Source organism: Hyla sarda, chromosome 9, assembly GCF_029499605.1.
Source record: "Hyla sarda isolate aHylSar1 chromosome 9, aHylSar1.hap1, whole genome shotgun sequence".
NCBI lineage: Eukaryota > Metazoa > Chordata > Amphibia > Anura > Hylidae > Hyla > Hyla sarda.
Window position 1 is genome coordinate 98,814,714 of NC_079197.1, and position 21,399 is coordinate 98,836,112.

General features: G+C 41.8%; 1 protein-coding gene across 2 annotated transcripts in view; it reads left to right on the forward strand.

The window, feature by feature from the left end:
* The window catches only part of DCX (doublecortin), a 119,465-nt gene that overhangs the window by 82,801 nt on the left and 15,265 nt on the right, over positions 1 to 21,399 (forward strand). For both annotated transcript variants that reach the window (XM_056540571.1, XM_056540570.1), the window contains 2 exons: positions 14,708 to 14,810; positions 17,552 to 17,671. In XM_056540571.1, the coding sequence (XP_056396546.1) occupies positions 14,708 to 14,810; positions 17,552 to 17,671 (223 nt within the window). The remainder of the gene's footprint in view (positions 1 to 14,707; positions 14,811 to 17,551; positions 17,672 to 21,399) is intronic.

Here is a 21,399-nt window from a genome sequence, read left to right on the forward strand (position 1 = left end):
GGGGGACATTTTCACCTATTACCCCTTGTAAAAATGAAAAATTTGGGGTAACATCAGCATTTTAGTAAAAAAAAAAAAATGAAAAAAATTAATTTTCACATCCAAATTCAACGCAAAGTTGTCAAATACCAGTGGGGTGTTAAGGCTCACTGTACCCCTTGTTACATTCCTTGAGGGGTGTAGTTTCCCAAATTGTGTGCCATGTGGTTTTTTTTTTGCTGTTCTGGCACCATGGGGCTTCCTAAATGAGACATGCCCCCCAAAAACCATTTCAGCAAAATTTGCTTTCCAAAAGCCCTATGTTGCTCCTTCTCTTCTGAGCATTGTAGTGCACCTGCAGATCACTTTAAATCCACATATGATATATTTCCTTACTCGAGAGAAATGGGGTTTCAAATTTTGACATTTTCATCTATTACCCCTTGTGAAAATGAAAAATTTGGGGTAGCATCAGCATTTTTGTGAAAAAAAAAATATTTTTCATTTTTACTTCCAACTTTATTGAAAATTTGTAAAACACCTGTGGGGTGTTAAGGCTCACTGTACCACTTGTTATGTTTCTTGAGGGGTTTAGTTTCCCAAATAGTGTGCCATGTGGGGTGTTTTTCACTGTTCTGGCACCATGGGGGCTTCCTAAATGCGACATGCCCCGCAAAAAAACATTTCAGCAAAATTCGCTATTCAAAATCCCATTGTCGCTCCTTCTCTTCTAAACCCTCTAGTGCACCCACAAAGCACTTTACATCCACATGTGAAGTATTTCCTTACCCGAGAGAAATTGGGTTACAAATTTTTGGGGGCTTTTTCTCCTTTTACCCCTTGTAAAAATAAAACAATATTGGTCTACAAGAACATGTTAGTGTAAAAAATTCAGATTTTGAAATTCACTTGGAAAATTGGAAAATTGCTGCTATACTTTGAAGCCCTCTGATATCTTCAAAAAGTAAAAACATGTCAACTTTATGATGTCAACATAAAGTACACATATTGCATATGTGAATCAATATATTATTTATTTGGTATTTCTATTTTCCTTGCAAGCAGAGAGCTTCAAAGTTATAAAAATGCGAAATATTCAAATTTTTCATGAAATTTTGGAATTTTTCACCTAGAAATTATGCAAGTATCGATGAAAATTTACCACTAACATAAAGTAGAAAAGGTCACGAAAAAATAATTTCGGAATCAAATATATAAGTACAAGCATCCCAGAGTTATTAATGCTTTAAAGTGACAGTGGTCAAAATTGCAAAAAATGCTCTGGTCCTTAAGGTCAAAATGGGTTAGTTCCCCAAGGGGTTAAATACCTTCTCTTGTTTATGAATATATTTTGTTATTTTTTTTCTTATAGATGTAAAAATAAATTATTACATTTTGCAGTTTTCTCATGTGCTGATATCTGTTGGCCAAACAGGTCGCATTGCTGACTTCAACAGTAGGCACATCATTGGTGATATGTCTATCATACTGTCTTATATTAGATATTAGAGGAAAAGTGTGGATAGGAAGGAAAGAGAGCATTTTGTGTGTGTAGAGACTACAGGAATGGCAGAGGTAGGGTAATGGGCAGGTGAATATATACATACTGTATATTTACATCATTAAGTGTTGACAATTTATGAAGCGAGATAGTGAGATTAAAGTTAGCTGCGGGATCTAAAAGTTTAAATTACTGGTGCAGGTGGGTTCGAGTGGACTGATTGATACTTCAGCAGGGTAATCACTGGGTCCGAATCAGCTGTCGTGATGACCGAAAAGTCCATACCCAAAATTGGCCCGGTCATTCAGGTCAAAACAAGTTGTATCATTAAAGGGTTAAGAACATTTTGTCACACAGCACATTTGACAGAAAATGACAAAACAGAAATGTGATAAGGTACAACAGGGTTGTCCATGTTCGGGAAAACAGGAAACTTAGAGTATGTAATACCATGTTCAGTAAAGCCAGTTATACAGGGTCTTTCAGGCATCTAATGAGATGGCTACCAGGACATGTGCCCCAGATGCTAAATGTTAGAAGGCTGGCGACATGCAACTTTGTCTTGGCCAGAGATTTTAGATAAAGAGCAGGAAGCTAAAGTGAAGGAAATATGTAAATAACAGGACCGCCTTGTTATGTACAGTACATCTAATTAGCATTTCAGGTTGAACCCTCTTTCCTCCCGTAGTACGCCCTTGGAATCTCCTGGCTTTTGTGTTTCCCATCTTGTATAACATAGATGAGATGGCTGTCTTCTGAATCCTAGGAGCTGAATTGGTTGCCATCCAAGAGAGATCTGCCTGCTGAATAACCGGCAGCAGACGTGAGGAAACTGTCAAGCAGGTTTTTTTCTACAAGTGCTTTAATTCACTGCAGTCAATTATGCAGTTTGCCGTTTTTAACATTACACATTGCACTCTTACTGCACTCGACTGCAGGCACTGCCTACTGCCAATGAATACAAATGGCACCGGTATGCCATGGAATATGCTGGATTACAAGAAGGGAATACAATTAGACGTGTTTTACACGTAGTAAAAGGGATGAGTCTTTTTTGGTAAAAATAGTGCAAAATATGTATTATTTTAGTGCACTTGCCCTTAGACTGTGAATATGAAGGTTTTTTTTCCTTGTGAATATGTTGTTGACCCATGTTTACGAGAGAGATATAACATTGCTGAACAGAGGCCATGCACTATTGCCTCATAAAATGCAACATCTGAGCTTGATGTACAAAATGTTTTGTTGCATTATACTGTACATAGCATTACGTTAGTTCTTTTCTGTCAGTTTTTCTTTGCCTTTTACTGGCCAGAATATTACAGCATATAAAAAAAAATCAGTGGGTTCAGTCACTATCCATTAAGAACTGGTACATAATGGACAATGATGGATCCACAATATATAAGGTTTATGGCTTATGTTTATAATGGAAGGCATGATTACATAATAGATTCCCATCTATAATACCATTTACAGCTATTGCTTAGCATTTATTAATGGCTTACTGCCTATAACTGTCACATTTGCACTGCAACATTCTAATGATTAATGTGCCATAAAACTGGGCATGATGGTCCAAATGTTTTTTTTACAGCCTGCACTCTCCTTATACGGGAACATATATACCATAGAAGCACCTATTCAGTTCCAATGGAGCTGAGGGGATCCAGTGTTGGTAGGCCTCAGCCCATGATTTAGAAGCTGTTTGTGGATTCCTATCACCAATTCTGCAAATAAGGGGGAGAATTAACTCCGTTACAAAAGAAGTTTGATGGAGGTAAAAAAACAAGTCCCCCTGTCTCTAATGGTAGGAGGTTTGGCATTGCCAACCAGCACCAGAAGGGATCCCCATTTTAATATTTAATTTTGCACTCCTTTTCTATGTATATCTTAGTCTCTGTGCCACAGCGAGTACAGGCTGTAATAAACTAGCCTCTGGCTGCTGGATGGCAGAGACACAGCATGGAAAATGAATTCCCACCAACTTTTCTGCTTTACAGCATTTATTTGCCAGCCAACAAGAGGCTATTTACAAAGCTGTCCTATAGTTGGTAATCCAATTACACAAACTCTATAATAGAAAACATAAAAGGATTTCCAGCTAAACGTACGTAGGTCATTATGCTCCTCGTCAGTCTAAAGGAAGACTTATGCTTCTGGCAGTCTTGTAGAACAAAAAAAAAATAAAATAGGATAAATCGCTTTTTTTCTTTATAAAATAGAATTCACACTGTGCACTTGAAGCAAGTTTTTAAGAATCTCAGTGGTACTGTGTACAAACATAGAAAGCATTTGGGAGAGCTATGACTGAACCTAGAATAGGACTATGAACCTATAAATAGTAGTTACCATATATTTCCTTCTTCCAAACTGTATGCTCACTAAAACATGCTTGCTATGGAAAGTCGCTACACACTATGGAACTTCTGTCTGGAGAAATTATAGGCAGAGATCCCACTGCAGCAGCCTCCCATTGTCTCCTGCTGCAATGTGCACAGATGCTGAGTCCAAAAATTCAAGTTCCAGACTCTGCTGGAATCCATTTGGAGATGCTTTGCCATCGATGGGGACGGCACATGTCCGAACAGCCCTACCATCAACTCATTACAGCATCACCTGCTACGCTCAGAATCTCTGCCACTTATTTCTACTGGTGAAAATCACGTAGTGGACCAAACATTAAAAAGTGCATCTTTGCCCCCAAAAAACCCTGCTAAAATAAATCTAGACCATGGTGGCAAATGGGACATTATCCATTGGAATAGAAAAAAGATTTAGACATGCCACAATCAAAAGAGAAATAATTCAGTCATTGCTTTGCAAGATGTTCTAAAGTTTAAGTACTCATGTACTGAACTCTATTCATACTGATGATGGGACCTCCTTTCCTTTACCTATAAATGATGTCCCCCGATCTGCTACAAGTTCTTGAAATGACTATACTATGTGCCAGTTATTTGGTTTGAACTTCTGTATATTTAGACATATTAATAAGATCACGACTAAGAGACCTGGTTTCCCAAGAAGATCAATCACAATTTTTTACAGATCTTTCATTATGAAAGAAAATGCTCATTAAATTGATTTATCAATTCACCCTTAGAGCTTCTCCAGCTCTCTCATTATAGTGCAGAGTGCCAAACTACATTCTAGAAAGGGAAGGCCCCTATGATAATATTTTAAGATACCTAGTATCCCCCAGTTGTATACCATTTTAAAGAGTACCTGTCATAATCTTGTTAAATTTTATAATCCTCCTAGTTCACTGCCCACATCAAGTTAAACTGCCCCCTGCCTTTATTTTTATTACTTGTTTAGTTTCCCACCTTGATATTGCTCTGTATTTTCTGCTCAGTCTCCATTAGATTAACAGACTGGGAAGGGGCGTTACCCAGCAGGCCTGACTTCATCTGAAGCCATACAGGGGAGAAATCCCTCCCTCACTCTGCTACACACAGCCCAGAGCAGTTTAGTGTAAGATGAGCGGTGATTGGCTAAGGCTGCACCCCCCCCCCCCGCCCCATCACTCCAGACTGCATTTCCAGAATTTTTTTCCAGCAGGAGTCCAAACTCTGTGCAAGAGATAAGGGGAAATGTGCTCCAGACAAGTGGGGAGACACCTAGTGGCAGCATTTTTAAACACAAATATAACATAGAAAAACTTTTTTTTTTAAAGTACATTGGAAAGATTTTTTTATTTACCATCAGGAGTGCAATAGCAAAAATATGTTTTAGTGCCCATTTAAAGCAAATTTGTCAGCTCTTTTTGCTGCTAAGAGCTGCATGCACAATTTGGTAACTATTAGGATATGAAAGCAGTATGTACCTTTTCCTGGAGCTGATGGTGGTTAAGCAATTTAGGTAGATTTGCCTTTTTATTTCCTAACTAAGTGTCAAAGAGGGAAGGTCGAGGCCTGCTTCTTGCTTGTCCTCACCTTTCAGTCTTTTATTGATTGACATACAGAGCCATTTAAATAAAGCCAAGAGGGGCTGGGAGATGAGGGCAAACAAGGAGGTGTGACAAGCTGTGGCACTTGAGCAGTTTGGCTTTAAAGGGGTTCTCCGGTGCTTAAACATCTTATCCCCTATCCAAAGGATAGGGGATAAGATGCCTGATCGCGGGAGTCCGGCAGCTGGGGACCCCCGGGATCATGCATGCGGCACCCCGTTTGTAATCAGGGCCCGGAGCGTGTTCGCTCCGGGACTTATTACCGGCGACCGCAGGGCCGGTGGCGTGTGACGTCACGCCTCCCCCCCGTGTGTCGTCACGCTCCACCCCTCAAAGCAAGCCGATGGGAGGGGGCGTGATAGCTATCACGCCCCCTCCCGTTGGCTTGCATTGAGGGGCGGAGCATGATGTCACACGGGGGCGGAGGCATGACGTCACACGCCACCCGCCCTGCGGTCGACCATAATCAGACCCGGAGCAAACACGCTCCGGGCACTGATTATAAACGGGGTGCCGCGTGCATGATCCCGGGCGTCCCCAGCTGCCGGACTCCCGCGATCAGGCATCTTAGATGTTTAAGCACCGGAGTACCCCTTTAACTCCTTGACAGTTTGTGGAGAAATAAAAAGGGCAGTTTTATAACCCTAACCCTAATCCTAACCCCAGCCACCATCAACTCCAAGAAAGGTAGAGTTGGCTTTTATATGGGTTGGAGAGTAAAATTGGAGGAACATTTAAACCTTTTACATTTAAAGCACTGGTTTCAAAGTAATACTTCTAATGAATAGTCTATGTAATCTGTATTCTTCCTTGGGAATGGGATAGTAATCCATGCCTGCCTGTGGTTCTGTAAACATAATGGTGATATTTGGCACACCTCTCTGATGTGAAGGGCAGGGTGGTAAGACTACAATGAGGGAGGCATAGCACCGCTATTAATGACTGAGCTGCCATTGTTTGTGACAGCATTGCTGTGATGGGAGGTCCCTCATCCAGCTTCTCTTTGTTTTCCTAACTCAGACAAAATGTGCAATTTCAGATCTTTTGTGCCTCTAGGCTTCTGGAAAACGCTGCTATAAATACACAGCATAATGAGCTAGAGAAATTTGAATCAAATTAGTAGTTTGCTTCCCCCAGCAATAATCTGTTATCAGCTCCCGTCCCCGTGCCATAAGACATTCTGAGCTGGCAGCTCAAGGCGGCATTTAAGATGATTAACTCCTCGATTACTAGAGGGGGGAACTAGGGGGTGAGCTGCAGACCTCTCTGCATGAGAAATTCATTGAGATCCTATTATTCAAGACATACCCTGTATTTCTTCTTAAATATTCTCTGCATGAGACTTTGCATAGATTCCTGAAAACCCCAAAGCATTTGCGCCTTGGAAAAAAAAAAAAAAAAAAAAAAAACCTTAAAGGGCATAGAAATAAAACAAAACACAAAAATAAATGCAATGTGTTTTTATTTACAAAGATCTGATCCACTATGGAGATTGTAAGGGGGATAGTACGGTATTACTGATGCCACATTGGTGTTTCCCTTCTGTCAGCACACTGTCAGTCCTGCTGTTTACTGAGCAGGTGACTCATTTGCATCTGACTGGTTGCTTTGGATGCACAGTCTACTAGTAACAAGCGGTTGCTGTAGGCAGGGTATCTTTAGCAACCAGTCTCTCTCTCTCTCAGGCCATGTGCACACACACAGTATTTTGACACTTATTTTGAGCTTCAAAAAAAATGTATCTTTCTACAGGAAAAATGAGACTCAAACTTCAGATTTTTTTTCTGGCATTTAGATTGTGTTTTTTTTTTTCATTTTTTTTTTTTCATTGAAAAAAAATTTTTGGGTCTGATTTTTCTGACTACAGTAAGTGCAATTATGCCATTTGCACCCAGCCATTTTTGGAGGGAATTAAAGATGACAAAAAATGTGAAACAACATAATGTCCAAAACAGATAACAGCTCCTAACAGCTCAAAATAAGTCCCTCAATCAACTAAAAAACATAAAACAGAGCAGGAGCGTGATCCTAGTGTATTATCCGAGGACACTTATTGTACAGTACAGGGTGAAGTTCAGGTTTACTCACCAAGGTTGGTTATGCTCAGAGCATAACATCTAATGCAGCATGCATATGTGAACGGGTCAGCAGCCCCGGAGTACCCGATTTTCCTCTGGATTTCGGCAGACAAACATGGTATGTGAATCAGAAAAAACTCTCCAGTCCTGGCGATTTTCCCAATAAATTAAATTCTTTATTGTTTCATCATCCTTGAATACAGTGTGTAGCAGCAATCAATGCAGTTCGAGCTCATACCGAGCTCACTTTCAAGACGTGTACATCTTGAAAAAGAGCTCGGTCCAAGCTCGAAACACGTTTGATCTCCCCCTTCAACATCACAAAGCAGAATCTTCAAATCTCCCCCTTCAATATCACACAGCAGAATTTCCAGATGCGGAATCCATGTGGAATTCCGCATATGGAAATTCTGCTGTGTGACTATAGCCTAAGGCTATTTGCACATACATTATTTTTGAACATTTATGAGACTTGAAGGGGGAGATTTATTAAAACCTGTACAGAGGAAAAGTTGACCAGTTGCCCATAGCACGTCTCATCCCATGGACTTGAATTGAGGGGGTGTGGCATGATGTCACAAGGGGGCGTGGTCATGACGTCACAAGCCCCCGCGCTCACACTCAGCGTTCAGAACAAAATTTTCCGAACACTGAGGCAGTAGGGTACCCCATTAAGGAAGCACAGAAAGATATATAAAAGATACCATGTGTCTCCCTGTCCTAACAGATGTTCTTACAGTGTCAGTGGTTTGGAACATGAATTGCAGCTGACAGATTCTCTCTAAAAAGGGCACTGAGCCCTTTATCTAATTTAAAGAGGGGCTGGGAGGTGAGGGCAAGTGAGGAGGTGTGCCAAGCTGTGGCACTTGAGCAGTATGGCTACAACAGTTTTATAAATTTGGTAACCACCATCAACTCTAGGAAAGGTACAGTTTGCTTTTATATAGGTAGAACACTCTAAACCTTAAAACATTGGTTTAAAGGAGTACATATATTTATAATGCATATTCTATGTAATCTTGTGAATATGCCTTTGATTCTGTAAACGTAATAGTGATCTGTGGCATACCTCGCACTCATGTGAAGGGCAGGGAGGTAAGGCTATAATGAGGGGAGCATAGCACCGCTATAGATGACTGAGCTGCCATTGTTTGTGTCATCCTTATTTTGTTTAACCCCTTAAGGACACAGCCCATTTTCACCTCTAGGACGCAGCCCTTTTTTGCACATCTGACCACTGTCACTTTAAACATTAATAACTCTGGAATGCTTTTACTTATCAATCTGATTCCAAGATTGTTTTTTCGTGACATATTCTACTTTAACATAGTGGTAAATTTTTGTGGTAACGTGCATCCTTTCTTGGTGAAAAATCCAAAATTTGATGAAAAAATTGAAAATTTAGCATTTTTCTAACTTTGAAGCTCTCTGCTTGTAAGGAAAATGGATATTCCAAATATTTTTTTTTTTTGATTCACATATACAATATGTCTACTTTATATTTTCATCATAAAATTGACAAGTGTTTACTTTTGGAAGACACCAGAGGGCTTCAAAGTTCAGCAGCAATTTTACAATTTTTCACAAAATTTTCAAACTCGCTATTTTCATGGACCAGTTCAGGTTTGAAGTGGATTTGAAGGGTCTTCATATTAGAAATACCCCATAAATGACCCCATTACAAAAACTGCACCCCCCAAAGTATTCAAAACGACATTCAGTAAGTGTTTTAACTCTTTAGGTGTTTCACAGGAAAAGCAGCAAAGTGAAGGAGAAAATTCAAAATCTTCATTTTTTACACTTGCATGTTCTTGTAGACCCAATTTTTTAATTTTTACAAGGGGTAAAAGGATAAAATTTATACTTGAATTTGTAGCCCAATTTCTCTCGAGTAAGCACATACCTCATATGTCTATGTAAATTGTTCGACGGGCGCAGTAGAGGGCTCAGAAGCGAAGGAGCGACAAGGGGATTTTGGAGAGTACGTTTTTCTGAAATGTTTTTTTGGGGGCATGTTGCATTTAGGAAGCCCCTATGGTGCCAAAACAGCAAAAAAAAAAAACATGGCATACCATTTTGGAAACTAGACCCCTTGAGGAACGTAACAAGGAATTAAGTGAGCCTTAATACCCCACAGGGGTTTCATGACTTTTGCATATGTAAAAAAAAAAAAAAAAAAAATTTCACTAAAATGTGTGTTTCCCCCCAAATTTCACATTTTTGCAAGGGTTAATAGCAGAAAATACCCCCCAAAATTTGTAACCCCATCTCTTCTGAGTATGGAGGTACCCCAAAAGTTGACCTGAAGTGCATTACGGGCAAACTACAATGCTCAGAAGAGAAGGAGTCATATTTGGCTTTTTGAGAGCAAATTTTGTTCGGGGGGCATGTCGCATTTAGGAAGCCCCTATGGTGCCAGGACAGCAAAAAAAAACGACATGGCATACCATTTTGGAAACTAGACTCCTTGAGGAACGTAACAAGGGATAAAGTGAACCTTAATACCCCACAGGTGTTTCACGACTTTTGCATATGTAAAAAAAATTTTTTATTTTTTTACCAAAAATGCTTGGTTTAGCAAAAATTTTACATTTTTAAAAAAGGTAATAGCAGAAAATACCCCCCCAAAATTTGAAGCCCAATTTCTCCCGATTCAGAAAACACCCAATATGGGGATGAAAAGTGCTCTGCTGGCGCACTACAGGTCTCAGAAGAGAAGGAGTCACATTTGGCTTTTTGGAAGCAAATTTTGCTCTGGGGGCATGCCTCATTTAGGAAGCACCTATGGTGCCAGGACAGAAAAAAAAAACACATGGCATACCATTTTGGAAACTAGACCCCTTGGGGAACATAACAAGGGGTAAAGTGAACCTTAATACCCCACAGGTGTTTCACGACTTTTGCATATGTAAAAAAAAATAATAATTTTTTTTACACAAAAATGCTTGTTTTCCCCCAAATTTTACATTTTTACAAGGGATAATAGCAGAAAATACCCCCCAAAATTTGTAACCCCATCTCTTCTGAGTATGGAAATACCCAATAAGTGGACGTGAAGTGCACTGGGGGCGAACTACAATGCTCAGAAGAGAAGGAGCATAATTGAGCTTTTGGAGAGAGAATTTGGCCATGTGCATTTCCAAAGCCCCCCCGTGGTGCCAGAACAGTGGACCCCCCCACATGTGACCCCATTTTTAAAACTACACCCCTCACGGAAGGTAATAAGGGGTGCAGGGAGAATTTACACCCCCCTGGCATTTGACGGATCTTTGGAACAGTGGGCTGTGCAAATTAAAAAAATTTTTTTTCATTTTCACAGACCCCTGTTTCAAAGATCTGTCAGACACCTGTGGGGTGTAAATGCTCACTGTACCCCTTGTTACATTCCGTGAGGGGTGTAATTTCCAAAATGGGGTCACATGTGGGTATTTATTGTTTTGCACTTATGTCAGAACCGCTGTAAAATCAGCCACCCCTGTGCAAATCACCAATTTAGACCTCAAATTTACATGGTGCACTCTCCCTTCTGAGCCTTGTTGTGCGTCCCCAGAACACTTTGCGCCCACATATGGGGTATCTCCGTCCTCAGGAGAAATTGCGTTACAAATTTTGGAGGCTTTTTTTCTTTTACCGCTTGTGAAATTTTAAAGTATGGGGCAACACCAGTATGTTAGTGTACAAAAATGTTTACCTTTTCATAAGGGGTAAAAGGAGAATAATCCCCCCCAAAATGTGTTAGGCAATTTCTCCCGAGTACGGCGATACCCCATATGTGGCCCTAAACTGTTGCCTTGAAATATGACAGGGCTCCAAAGGGAGAGAGCCATGCGCATTTGAGGCCTGAATTAGAGAGTTGCATAGGGGTGGACATATGGGTATTCTACACCAGTGATTCTCAAACAGGGTGCCTCCAGCTGTTGCTAAACTCCCAGCATGCTTGGACAGTCAATGGCTGTCCGGAAATGCTGGGAGTTTTTGTTTTGCAACAGCTGGAGGCTCCGTTTTGGAAACACTGCTGTAGGATAAGTTTTTCATTTTTATTGGGGGGGGAAGGGGTGGTGGGGGGGGGGCAGTGTACGTGTGTATATGTAGTGTTTTACTCTTTATTTTATGTTAGTGTAGTGTAGTGTTTTTAGGTTACATTCACACTGACAGCGGATTACACTGAGTCTCCCGCTAGGAGTTTGAGCTGCGGCTGCTGCAGCTCAAACTTGAAGCAGGGAACTCACTGTAATCCGCCGCCAGTGTGAATGTAACCTGTACATTCACATGGGAGGGGGGGGGGGCAAAACTACAACTCCCAGCATGCACTGACAGAACGTGCATGCTGGGAGTTGTAGTTTTGCAACAGCTGGAGGCACACTGGTTGGAAAATACTGAGTTAGGTAATAGAACCTATTACCTAACTCGGTATTTCCCAACCAGTGTGCCTCCAGCTGTTGCAGAACTACAACTCTCAGCATGTACTGATTGCCAAAGGGAATGCTGGGAGATGCAGTTATGCAACAGCTGGAGGCACGCAAGTACAACTCCCAGCATGCCGAGACAGCCATTTGCTGTTCCTGAATGCTGGGAGTTGTAGTTTTGCAAGATTTAGAGGGGTTCAGGCTGGAGATCACTGACAGTGGTCTCTAAACTGTGGCCCTCCAGATGTTGAAAAACTACAAATCTCAGCATGCTAAGACAGCAAACTGCTGTCTGGGCATGCTGGGAGTTGTAGTTTTGTAATATCTTGAGGGCTACAGTTTAGAGACCACTGTCAGTGATCTCCAGCCTGAACCCCTCTAAATCTTGCAAAACTACAACTCCCAGCATGCCAACACAGCAAACAGCTGTCAAGGCATGGTGGGAGTTGTAGTTTTGCAACATCTGGAGGGCGACAGTTTAGAGACCACTCTCTAATCTGTCGCCCTGCAGATGTTGCTAGGCAACAGACTCCCGGACACGCGGCGTCATACTCACCTCCACCGCCGCCGTGATCACAGCCGCCGCCGGGTAAGTGACCGCCGCTGCCGCCTCTACTACACGGTTCCCCCCGCTGTGCCCGGACACCGATGGGTGGGCATAGCGGAGGGGAACCGAACTTTAACCCCCCCACCCCCAGTCTGCTATTGGTCGATCGCTCGGCCGATCAATAGCAGGGATAGGAGGGGTGGCAACCCTGCCACCTCACTCCTATCTCTTCAAGGGGGATCGAGGGTGTCTTGGACACCCCCGATCCCCCTTATTTTATCACTGCGCCGCCGTTGATGGGCAGGGGGAGAGCGCTCCCCCTGCAAACACCATAGATGCCGTGATCAGAACTGATCACGTCATCTATGGGGTTAATGCTGCCGGGACCGGCGCGATCGCGGCCCCGGCAGCTGCGGTGGGACTCCGGCTGTGATTGACAGCTGAGTCCCACCCGCGATCTCCTGCGCTGCCCGCGGCAGAGCAGGAGATCGCTTGGACGTATGCATACGTCCATTTGCGCGAACGTGTAATTCGCCTGGACGTATGCATACGTCCAATAGCGGGAAGGGGTTAATAATCCTTTCGGAAGCAGATAGTCAAGTGGGTTATCTGCGGCAGGTTTCATGATCTTTTTGGGATGATTATACCAATTTACAATTGTGGTGTCCCGGTACCAGATTGCATCCGTTACCTTGTGGTGAGGTCCCCAAAGTCAGAGTCCCTAGGTATCGGTGGGGTCCTCATCTATAGTTAGCCCCTAGTCACCCCTTTAGTAGTTAAAATGATTCAAATTCTAAGTGTAAATATGTATATAATGTATACTTACCTTGTTGTAGTGTCGCAGGACCTGCGGGTCACGTGATGCGTTCCAGAACTCTATGGTTTTCTAGTTAAGGACCTTTGGAGGTAGTCAGGTGATCACCCACCATGCATTGTAACGGTGAGTGACAGCTGACATTGGACCAATCCAAAACGGCCCTGCCCATATAAGGGAGCGGCGGCCATTAATCGCTCTCTTTTTCCTGCGCTGCTGATGAGGATGGATCTGCACAGCTGTCATCAGCACTTTCTAGGCCCAAGCCCTGCGGCCGCGGCCATCTCTCAAAAACTGTGAGTTACTTCAATCCCTGTTATCTCCGCAAGATCACTGGACCTAAACACTCCCCAAAGTCCAGTGGATCTCTGCTAGAAACCCTAATTCTTATAATTTCTGGATAACTCAATGGTCCTCAGCATCTGTCAATCACTGCAGTGATGAATAGAGACTTTGTTAATAAGACTGTTGCTGTTATTGGATGTACCGCAAATACCTCAGTAAAGTTTCACGCAAGTTCAAGTTCATCTTTGCTGTAGACGTTCAGTCATTTATGCATGCACCTATCGTTTCTGGGAAGGGTGGCGATAGGCCGAAAATTTACCTCAGCGTAATAACTCTCACCCTGGCGTCACGAGTGACAAGGGTTAAATTAACCCCTCATATACCAACACAGCAACACCCCATCTACACAACACCCCAAGGCAGTTACCACACAATGACATTGCAGGTAGACTTTTAAAGGGGTATTCCGGTGAAAACATATTTTTCATATCAACTGGCTAAAGAAAGTTAAACAGATTTGTAAATTATTTCTATTAAAAAATCTTAATCGTGCCAGCTGCTGAATTTTAGATGTTCTTTTCTGTCTGACATCAGTGCTCTCTGCTGACACCTCTGTCGGTCTCAGGAACTGTGGGGATTTGCTCCTACTCTGTACAGTTCCTGAGACATACAGAGGTGTCAGCAGAAAACACTGTTCTCAGACAGAAAAGAACAACTCGACTCCAGCAGCTGATAAGTGCTGGTAGGATTAAGATTTTTTAATAGAATTATTTGTTTAACTTTCTGGAGCCAGTTGATATGAAAAAAAATGTTTTTCACTGGAATACCCCTTTAAGGGACCTAGACTACAGCACTGCAAAAGTATATAGGGTGTTATTATATAAAGATGAAATGGTAGCATTGTGACGTGTGTAGTGATTCTTTTCTACCTTTGTATCGTAGCAGACAAAACCATTTGGTGTGCAGCTATATGTGTTCATAGAGCCATAAAATGTTATGTGCACCAAGACAATATAAAGAATTGAAGAGGAATGACCTTTATCATATTTTAATATTTAACTTTTATCTCCCAGAATTTCCAAGACTAGCAAAGCAGTATCCATACTGTTCTACTTGCTTAACTGCATTTCTTCTTCTCCTTCTAGGTGACCTGTCTTCATGATTTCTTTGGTGAGGATGATGTATTTATTGCCTGTGGCCCAGAAAAATTTAGATATGCTCAAGATGACTTCTCCCTGGATGAAAATGGTAAGTTCACAAACCATATAAAAGACAAAATGATTAAAGAGCAAATTAAAGTTTATCCCATCTTGGCCATTACCTTTTCAAATAGCCTTTTAGAGCATATGTACATTATAGCGGACATTATAGGTCTTCAACTAAGACACCAATCTATAAACTAAAGTGGGGGGGGGGGGCTAAAGCAAAAAAATAATTGCACATTGGTGGACTGTACTGTATATGTCCATATACTGTATTATTACATTGTCACCTATTTCTGTGAATGAATTCCATGTAAGGCAGCATAGTGCAAAGTTCCTTCATATCAAATGTGCTCCCTCCCTTTTAAGCTGGGATGTTATGTCACAGGCTTTGAATGCAGAGAAATCCCCTCCTTCTTCCCCTTCCCCTCCTGTCAGCATGTGATGAGACCAATGATGTAGAGGGGAGATAGTATTACTGCTCATTAGCTTTACAATTAATTAGAAAAGACAGCAGGAAGTTGTTCTCAGTAACATATACTTTCCATGAGAACAGGCTCCCTGCTGCCTTATCTAATGAGTAATAGGCAGTGATACCAACTCCCCCTTTACATCACTGGCTTTGTCCCATGCTGACATGGAGCTCTCTACATTCAGAGCCTGTGATATGACGTCACAGCTTTCAAGGGGTAGAGCATCTTCACTATGGCTAATTCCATTATATCAGTAAGTTACTTAATTATACTTTTAAACACCATACACCGATTGATTCTTTTGCAGGACAACCCCATTTAAGGGTCTTTAACAGTGTGATTATCTGTCAAATGGGCTGTTTTTTGCCCAGTGTTCAACCAACAGATGAGCATAAACTCACTTGTCATTTGATCATTGGTATTGTGCAGCCCATCATTAGCTGGTTGTACATCTCCCTGTGCAACCATGAAATATTCGGCCAACAAAGATCCAGCTATCATTTTTGCAGCCTTGTACACTGAATAATTTAGCCGTATGAATGGTTCCTTTAACAATCGCCGATCAACTGATGTGTGTCAAATATGAGTGCCAATATAAAGAGACCCTTAGAGAAGGGATCCCTTACTTTTTTGCTATGGTGGAGCTACTGAAATGTTTTCTCTTCATAGGTCCCACTACTTGCAAAACATTCTATAATTGATGTAGAAGCACAATGTAAATGAGTCGAGATTGATTGCCTGCTTTATTCAGTTCACGTGTGTATTCCTAGTATGTACATACTGCAACAAAATAGAAGAAAACAGGTGCACACCTCGTGAGGATCGCAATGAACAGAGGGAAATTGGAAATGGCAAATTAGGTTCTTACCAAGTGGCGGCAAGTGAAGGCGGTCAGCCGCCTGGAGATCCCTCCAGTGATTGCAGGCATCCATTACAGTGTGGTAATCAGGGGAAAGAGTACAGGAATTTGTATAATAAAAATTGGGACACTAAACTTCTGGTTTTATGTCCCAATTTTCTTCTAAGGTTTCCTGTGCTTTTTACCCTAGCATATACATAAGCATACATACAAGCATATCTTGCATCTCTTAATACACTCTAACCTTGTTCCTAAAAACAATATTTTATGTAAAGGACACAACTATAAAGTAAATAACTAAAAGGAATGTATGCTTTGAATGTTTGTGTATCTTTTACCACACGCATTAGTGACATATTACACATATGAGGGCCTTGGCTGTACCCTTAAAGGGGTACTCCTCCCCTAGACATTTTATCCCCTATCCAAGGATAGGGGATAAGATGTCTGATCGCGGGGTCCTGGCGCTGAGGACCCCCACGATCACGGCTGTGGCAACACAGACATCCGATGCACAGAGCGAATTTCGCTCCATGCCGGATGATTGGCAATGCGGGGAGGAGGCTCGTGACATCCCGATCACGCGCCGCTTGTGACATCACGGCCACACACCCTCAATGCAAGTCTATGGGAGGGGATGGGATGCTGGTCACACAACCCTCCCATAGACTTGCATTGAGGGTGTGTGGCCGTGAAGTCACGAGCCTCTGGTGCTGGACTCGATGCTCTAAACGAAAGCCGGATGCAGCACGGAGATCGCGGGGGTCATCAGAGGCGGTAACCCTGCGATCAGACATCCTATCCCCTATCCTTTGGATAGGGGATAAGATGTCTAGGGGCGGAGTACCCCTTTGAAACCTTCTTAAGCACAGCTTATCCTAAGCACCACTGGACAGGAAGTGGTGGGGGGTGAAGAAACCTTCTTAGTCAGCAGATATTTTGTAGAGAACTTAATTTGACAGTTTTCTCTCCTTCCAGCACATTCTTACAAGAACTGTGTTACTTTGCTATGTTTCCTTTGACAAATGTGCAGCAAAGCATATCACGGCTTTGGGGAGCATGCTGACATGTTGCTGATTTCTTTGCAGTTGTATTATCTCATTCCGCCACATAAGTGTGAAAACCTGGCATTGTGTGGATGAATAATAAATTCTGCCTGACCTCACAACAAACTCCAGGGCTGGGAATTGAGGAGCTAACATATTTTGTTGCCTGCCACATTCAAGGCCAGAGGCAGAATACATTGAAATGAATTCATTTTTACCTCTTCTATAAATTATGTACAGTTTGTTAAGACCAGTCAGTTTATATGTGCTTGACTCGGTGCACTTTTTAACAGTTGTTTTTTCTTTTATTTTGTTTAATTCAGTTCTACTTTTCAAGAACATTATGCAGTAATGGATTAATAAGCTTTCACATTATATCTCAGTCATATTCTTCATTTTCACTTTCCAGAGTGCCGTGTGATGAAAGGAAATCCACCACAGACTGTACCTAAAACTGGTTCTAGCGCTCTAAAAAGTTCTGCCAAGAGCCCAGCACCAACACGTCGCAGCAAATCTCCTGCGGACTCAGGTGGGGAACAGTACTGATGGCAAGAGATTGAAAATATTTTCCTCAAAAATAAAAGAAAAATATTGAAGTTACTTATTTGTGTACAGTCTTTTAATATTCTATTCAGCTTTTCGTATGTTATCTTGGACAAATGTTGCATTTTCAAATGAAACAATGGTGATGTAACAGACATCATTACATAAGGCCATAAGGGTTATTAATCACCCGATTTTTCACTGACCCACAATGACATAGATACGGTATATTTTATTACTACTACTACTAATAATAATAATATTAATATAACTATGCATAACTATAAACCACTGATTGATAGGTCACATAGTGCTTCTAAATGATATTGTCACACATGGCAGATTTATAGAAGAAACATCTTAGAGAGAAAATGTGTTCCATAAATCTGAAATATTTCTACTAGTTCTCTGTCTGGTGTAGGTGGCCCAGTGGCGGCAATACACATCCAATATCAGGCATCATGAATTGCTTACATGGACAATAATGCAGCATCCTTACTGTACTTTATTTTGAACGGCAGAGAATCCGGCATTGCCTGTTCTTCCTACCTAAACCTTGTGTGTGATTGTGGGTGAGGAAAAGCAACAATGATGCTCCTGTTCTCATATTCCATCCTCATATCCCGACCTCATATCCCATCCCCTGCACTAACTATTCTCTGCATCTGCCTGCCTGTGCTGGAATTTTATGGTATGACTTCCGACAAAAAAAAACACCATCGCAAATAGGGGTGGGTTAGGGTTGATAGGACTCTACTATTTGGAAATTATGCCCCCTAGGACACCCCCTAAGTTTATAAGTCCAATTTGGGCCCAATTAACCATTTTCCCTCTTGATGTTATATGACTCAATTAATGTTACAACGTCTTAGTTGTAAATGGGGAACAGGTGTCTTAAATTTGATTTTATTGCTTTCACACTCTATAATCTCTCTTTCTCGCTATATATAGGTTAATTACAGAGTAGTAAGACTTAAATGTTCATAGAATCATAGCCAATGACATTTGAGAGCCCAGGCTATAAATTCTGTTTAGAGTAGGGTCACATGTGCCGTATTTTGCAGCATATTTGCTGCTGCATATTGTTCTACTCATTAAAGTCAACAGGTAGCAAAATCAGCTGCAGAAAATATGCAGCAAAACGTGTGACCCTATCCTAAAGAAACAACAGATGCTAAAAGCACATCGGATGATTGCATATGGCAGCTACTCAATTAAAGCGTACCTGTCATTTCCAAAAACATTTTATACAATGTGAATAATAAAGTTATATGTACAGTCATGGCCGTAAATGTTGGCACCCCTGAACATTTTCTACAAAATGAAGTACTTCTCACAGAAAAGAATTGCACTAACACATGTTTTGCTATACACATGTTTATTCCCTTTGTGTGTACAGTAACCCCCCGACCTGCGATGGCCCCGACATATGATAAAATCGACATACGATGGCCTCTCAGAGGCCATCGCATGTCGATATCAGCATCGACATACGATGCTTTTATATGTTGGGGCCATCGCATTAACTGCTATCCGACAGCGCAAAATGCTTAAGCTGCTGTCGGATAGCAGTTTAAGCATCCCGGGCAGGTTCACTTACCTATTCCCGCTGCTCCGGGTCCACTTCGCGATCCTCCGGCGACTTCTGCATCTTCTCCAGGGTACAGGCCTCGCTTTCTGGCATCGTTATTACGTCACTGCGCACACCGTCCCGGCGCCGCAACGTAATAACGTCACCAGAAAGTGAGGCCCGGACACTGCAGAAGATGCGGAAGAAGCCAGAGGATCCCAAATAAGACACCGGAGCAGCGGGACAGCATCGGGAGCCCCTTGGACAGCATCGGGAGCGGTGAGGACCTGGTCCGGAGTGGCGGGGACAGGTGAATACAGCTTCCTATACTTTACATTGCACGGATCCCTCAACATACGATGGATTTGACAAACGATGGGTCGTTTGGAACAAATTACCATCATATGTTGAGGGACCACTGTATTAGGAGGAAAAAAGAGCAAATTGGACATAATGTCACACAAAACTCCAACAAATGGGCTGGACAAAATTATTGGCACCCTTAACTTAATATTTGGTTGCACACCCTTTGGAAAAAATAACTTAAATCAGTCACTTCCTATAACCATCAGTAAGCTTCTTACACCTCTCAGCCAGAATGTTGGACCACTCTTCCTTTGCAAACTGCTCCAGGTCTCTCTTATTGGAAGGGCGCCTTTTCCCAACAGCAATTTTAAGATCTCTCCACAGGTGTTCAATGGGATTTAGATCTGGACTCATTGCTGGCCACTTCAGAACTCTCCAGCGCTTTGTTGCCATCCATTTCTGGGTGCTTTTTGATGTATGTTTGGGTCATTTTCCTGCTGGAAGACCCAAGATCTAGGACTCAAACCCAGCTTTCTGACACTGGACTGTACAAGTGCGACCCAAAATCTGTTGGTAATCCTCAGATTTCATGATGCCCTGCACACATTCAAGGCACCCACCAGTGCCAGAGGCAGGGAAACAACCCCAAAACATCATTGAACCTCCACTACTCACTTTATTTCACTGTAGGTACTGTGTTCTTTTCTTTGTAGGCCTCATTCCGTTTTCGGTAAACAGCAGAATGATGTGCTTTACCAAAAAGTTCTATCTTGGTCTGTCCATGATACATTTTCCCAGAAGGATTTTGGCTTACTCAAGTTCATTTTGGCAAAATGTAGTCTTGCTTTTTTATGTCTCTGTGTCAGCAGTGGAGTCCTCTTGGGTCTTCTGCCATAGCGTTTCATTTCATTTAAATGTTTACGGATAGTTTGCGCTTACACTGATGCTCCCTGAGCCTGCAGGACAGCTTGAATATCTTTGGAACTTGTTTGGGGCTGCTTATCCACCATCTGGACTATCCTGCATTGACACCTTTCCTAAATTTTTCTTTTCTGTCCACGCCCAGGGAGATACAGTACAGCTACAGTGCCATGGGTTGCAAACTTCTTGATATTGATATTGTTGCGCACTTTGGACAAAGGCAAATCTAGATCTCTGGAGATGGACTTGTAACCTTGAGATTGTTGATATTTTTCCACAATTTTGGTTCCCAAGTCCTCAGACAGTTCTCTTCTCCTCTTTCTGTTGTCCAAGGTTCCAAGGTTAGTGTGGCACACACAGACACACAATGCAAACACTAAGTGAACTTTTCTCCTTTATCTGCTTTCAGGTGTGATTTTTATATTGCCCTCACCTATTACTTGCCCCAGGTGAGTTTAATGGAGCATCACATGCTTGATACAATCTTATTTTTCCACAGTTTTGAAAGGGTGCCGATAATTTTGTCCAGCCCATTTTTGAAATTTGGTGGGACATTATGTCCAATTTGCTTTTTTTCCTCCCTTTTTTGGTTCCAATACAAACAAAGGGACTAAACATGTGTATAGCAAAACATTTGTTACTGCAATCCTTTTTTGTGCGAAATACTTCAATTTCTAGAAAATTTTCAGGGGTGCCAACGTTTACGGCCATGACTGTACATATGCAATATACATTGGTTAAATAAGGTGTATATTTTTGGGTGAAAAAATTGTCTTTTCCCTGCAGCTATTACCTGTGTTATAATTGTTATCTACATAATATTAAAAGTTTTTACAAATGACAATGCCCATTTACATGTAAGGCTGCCATATGCCAACATTCCAATGTGCCAATAGCTTTGCTATATGCATCTATTG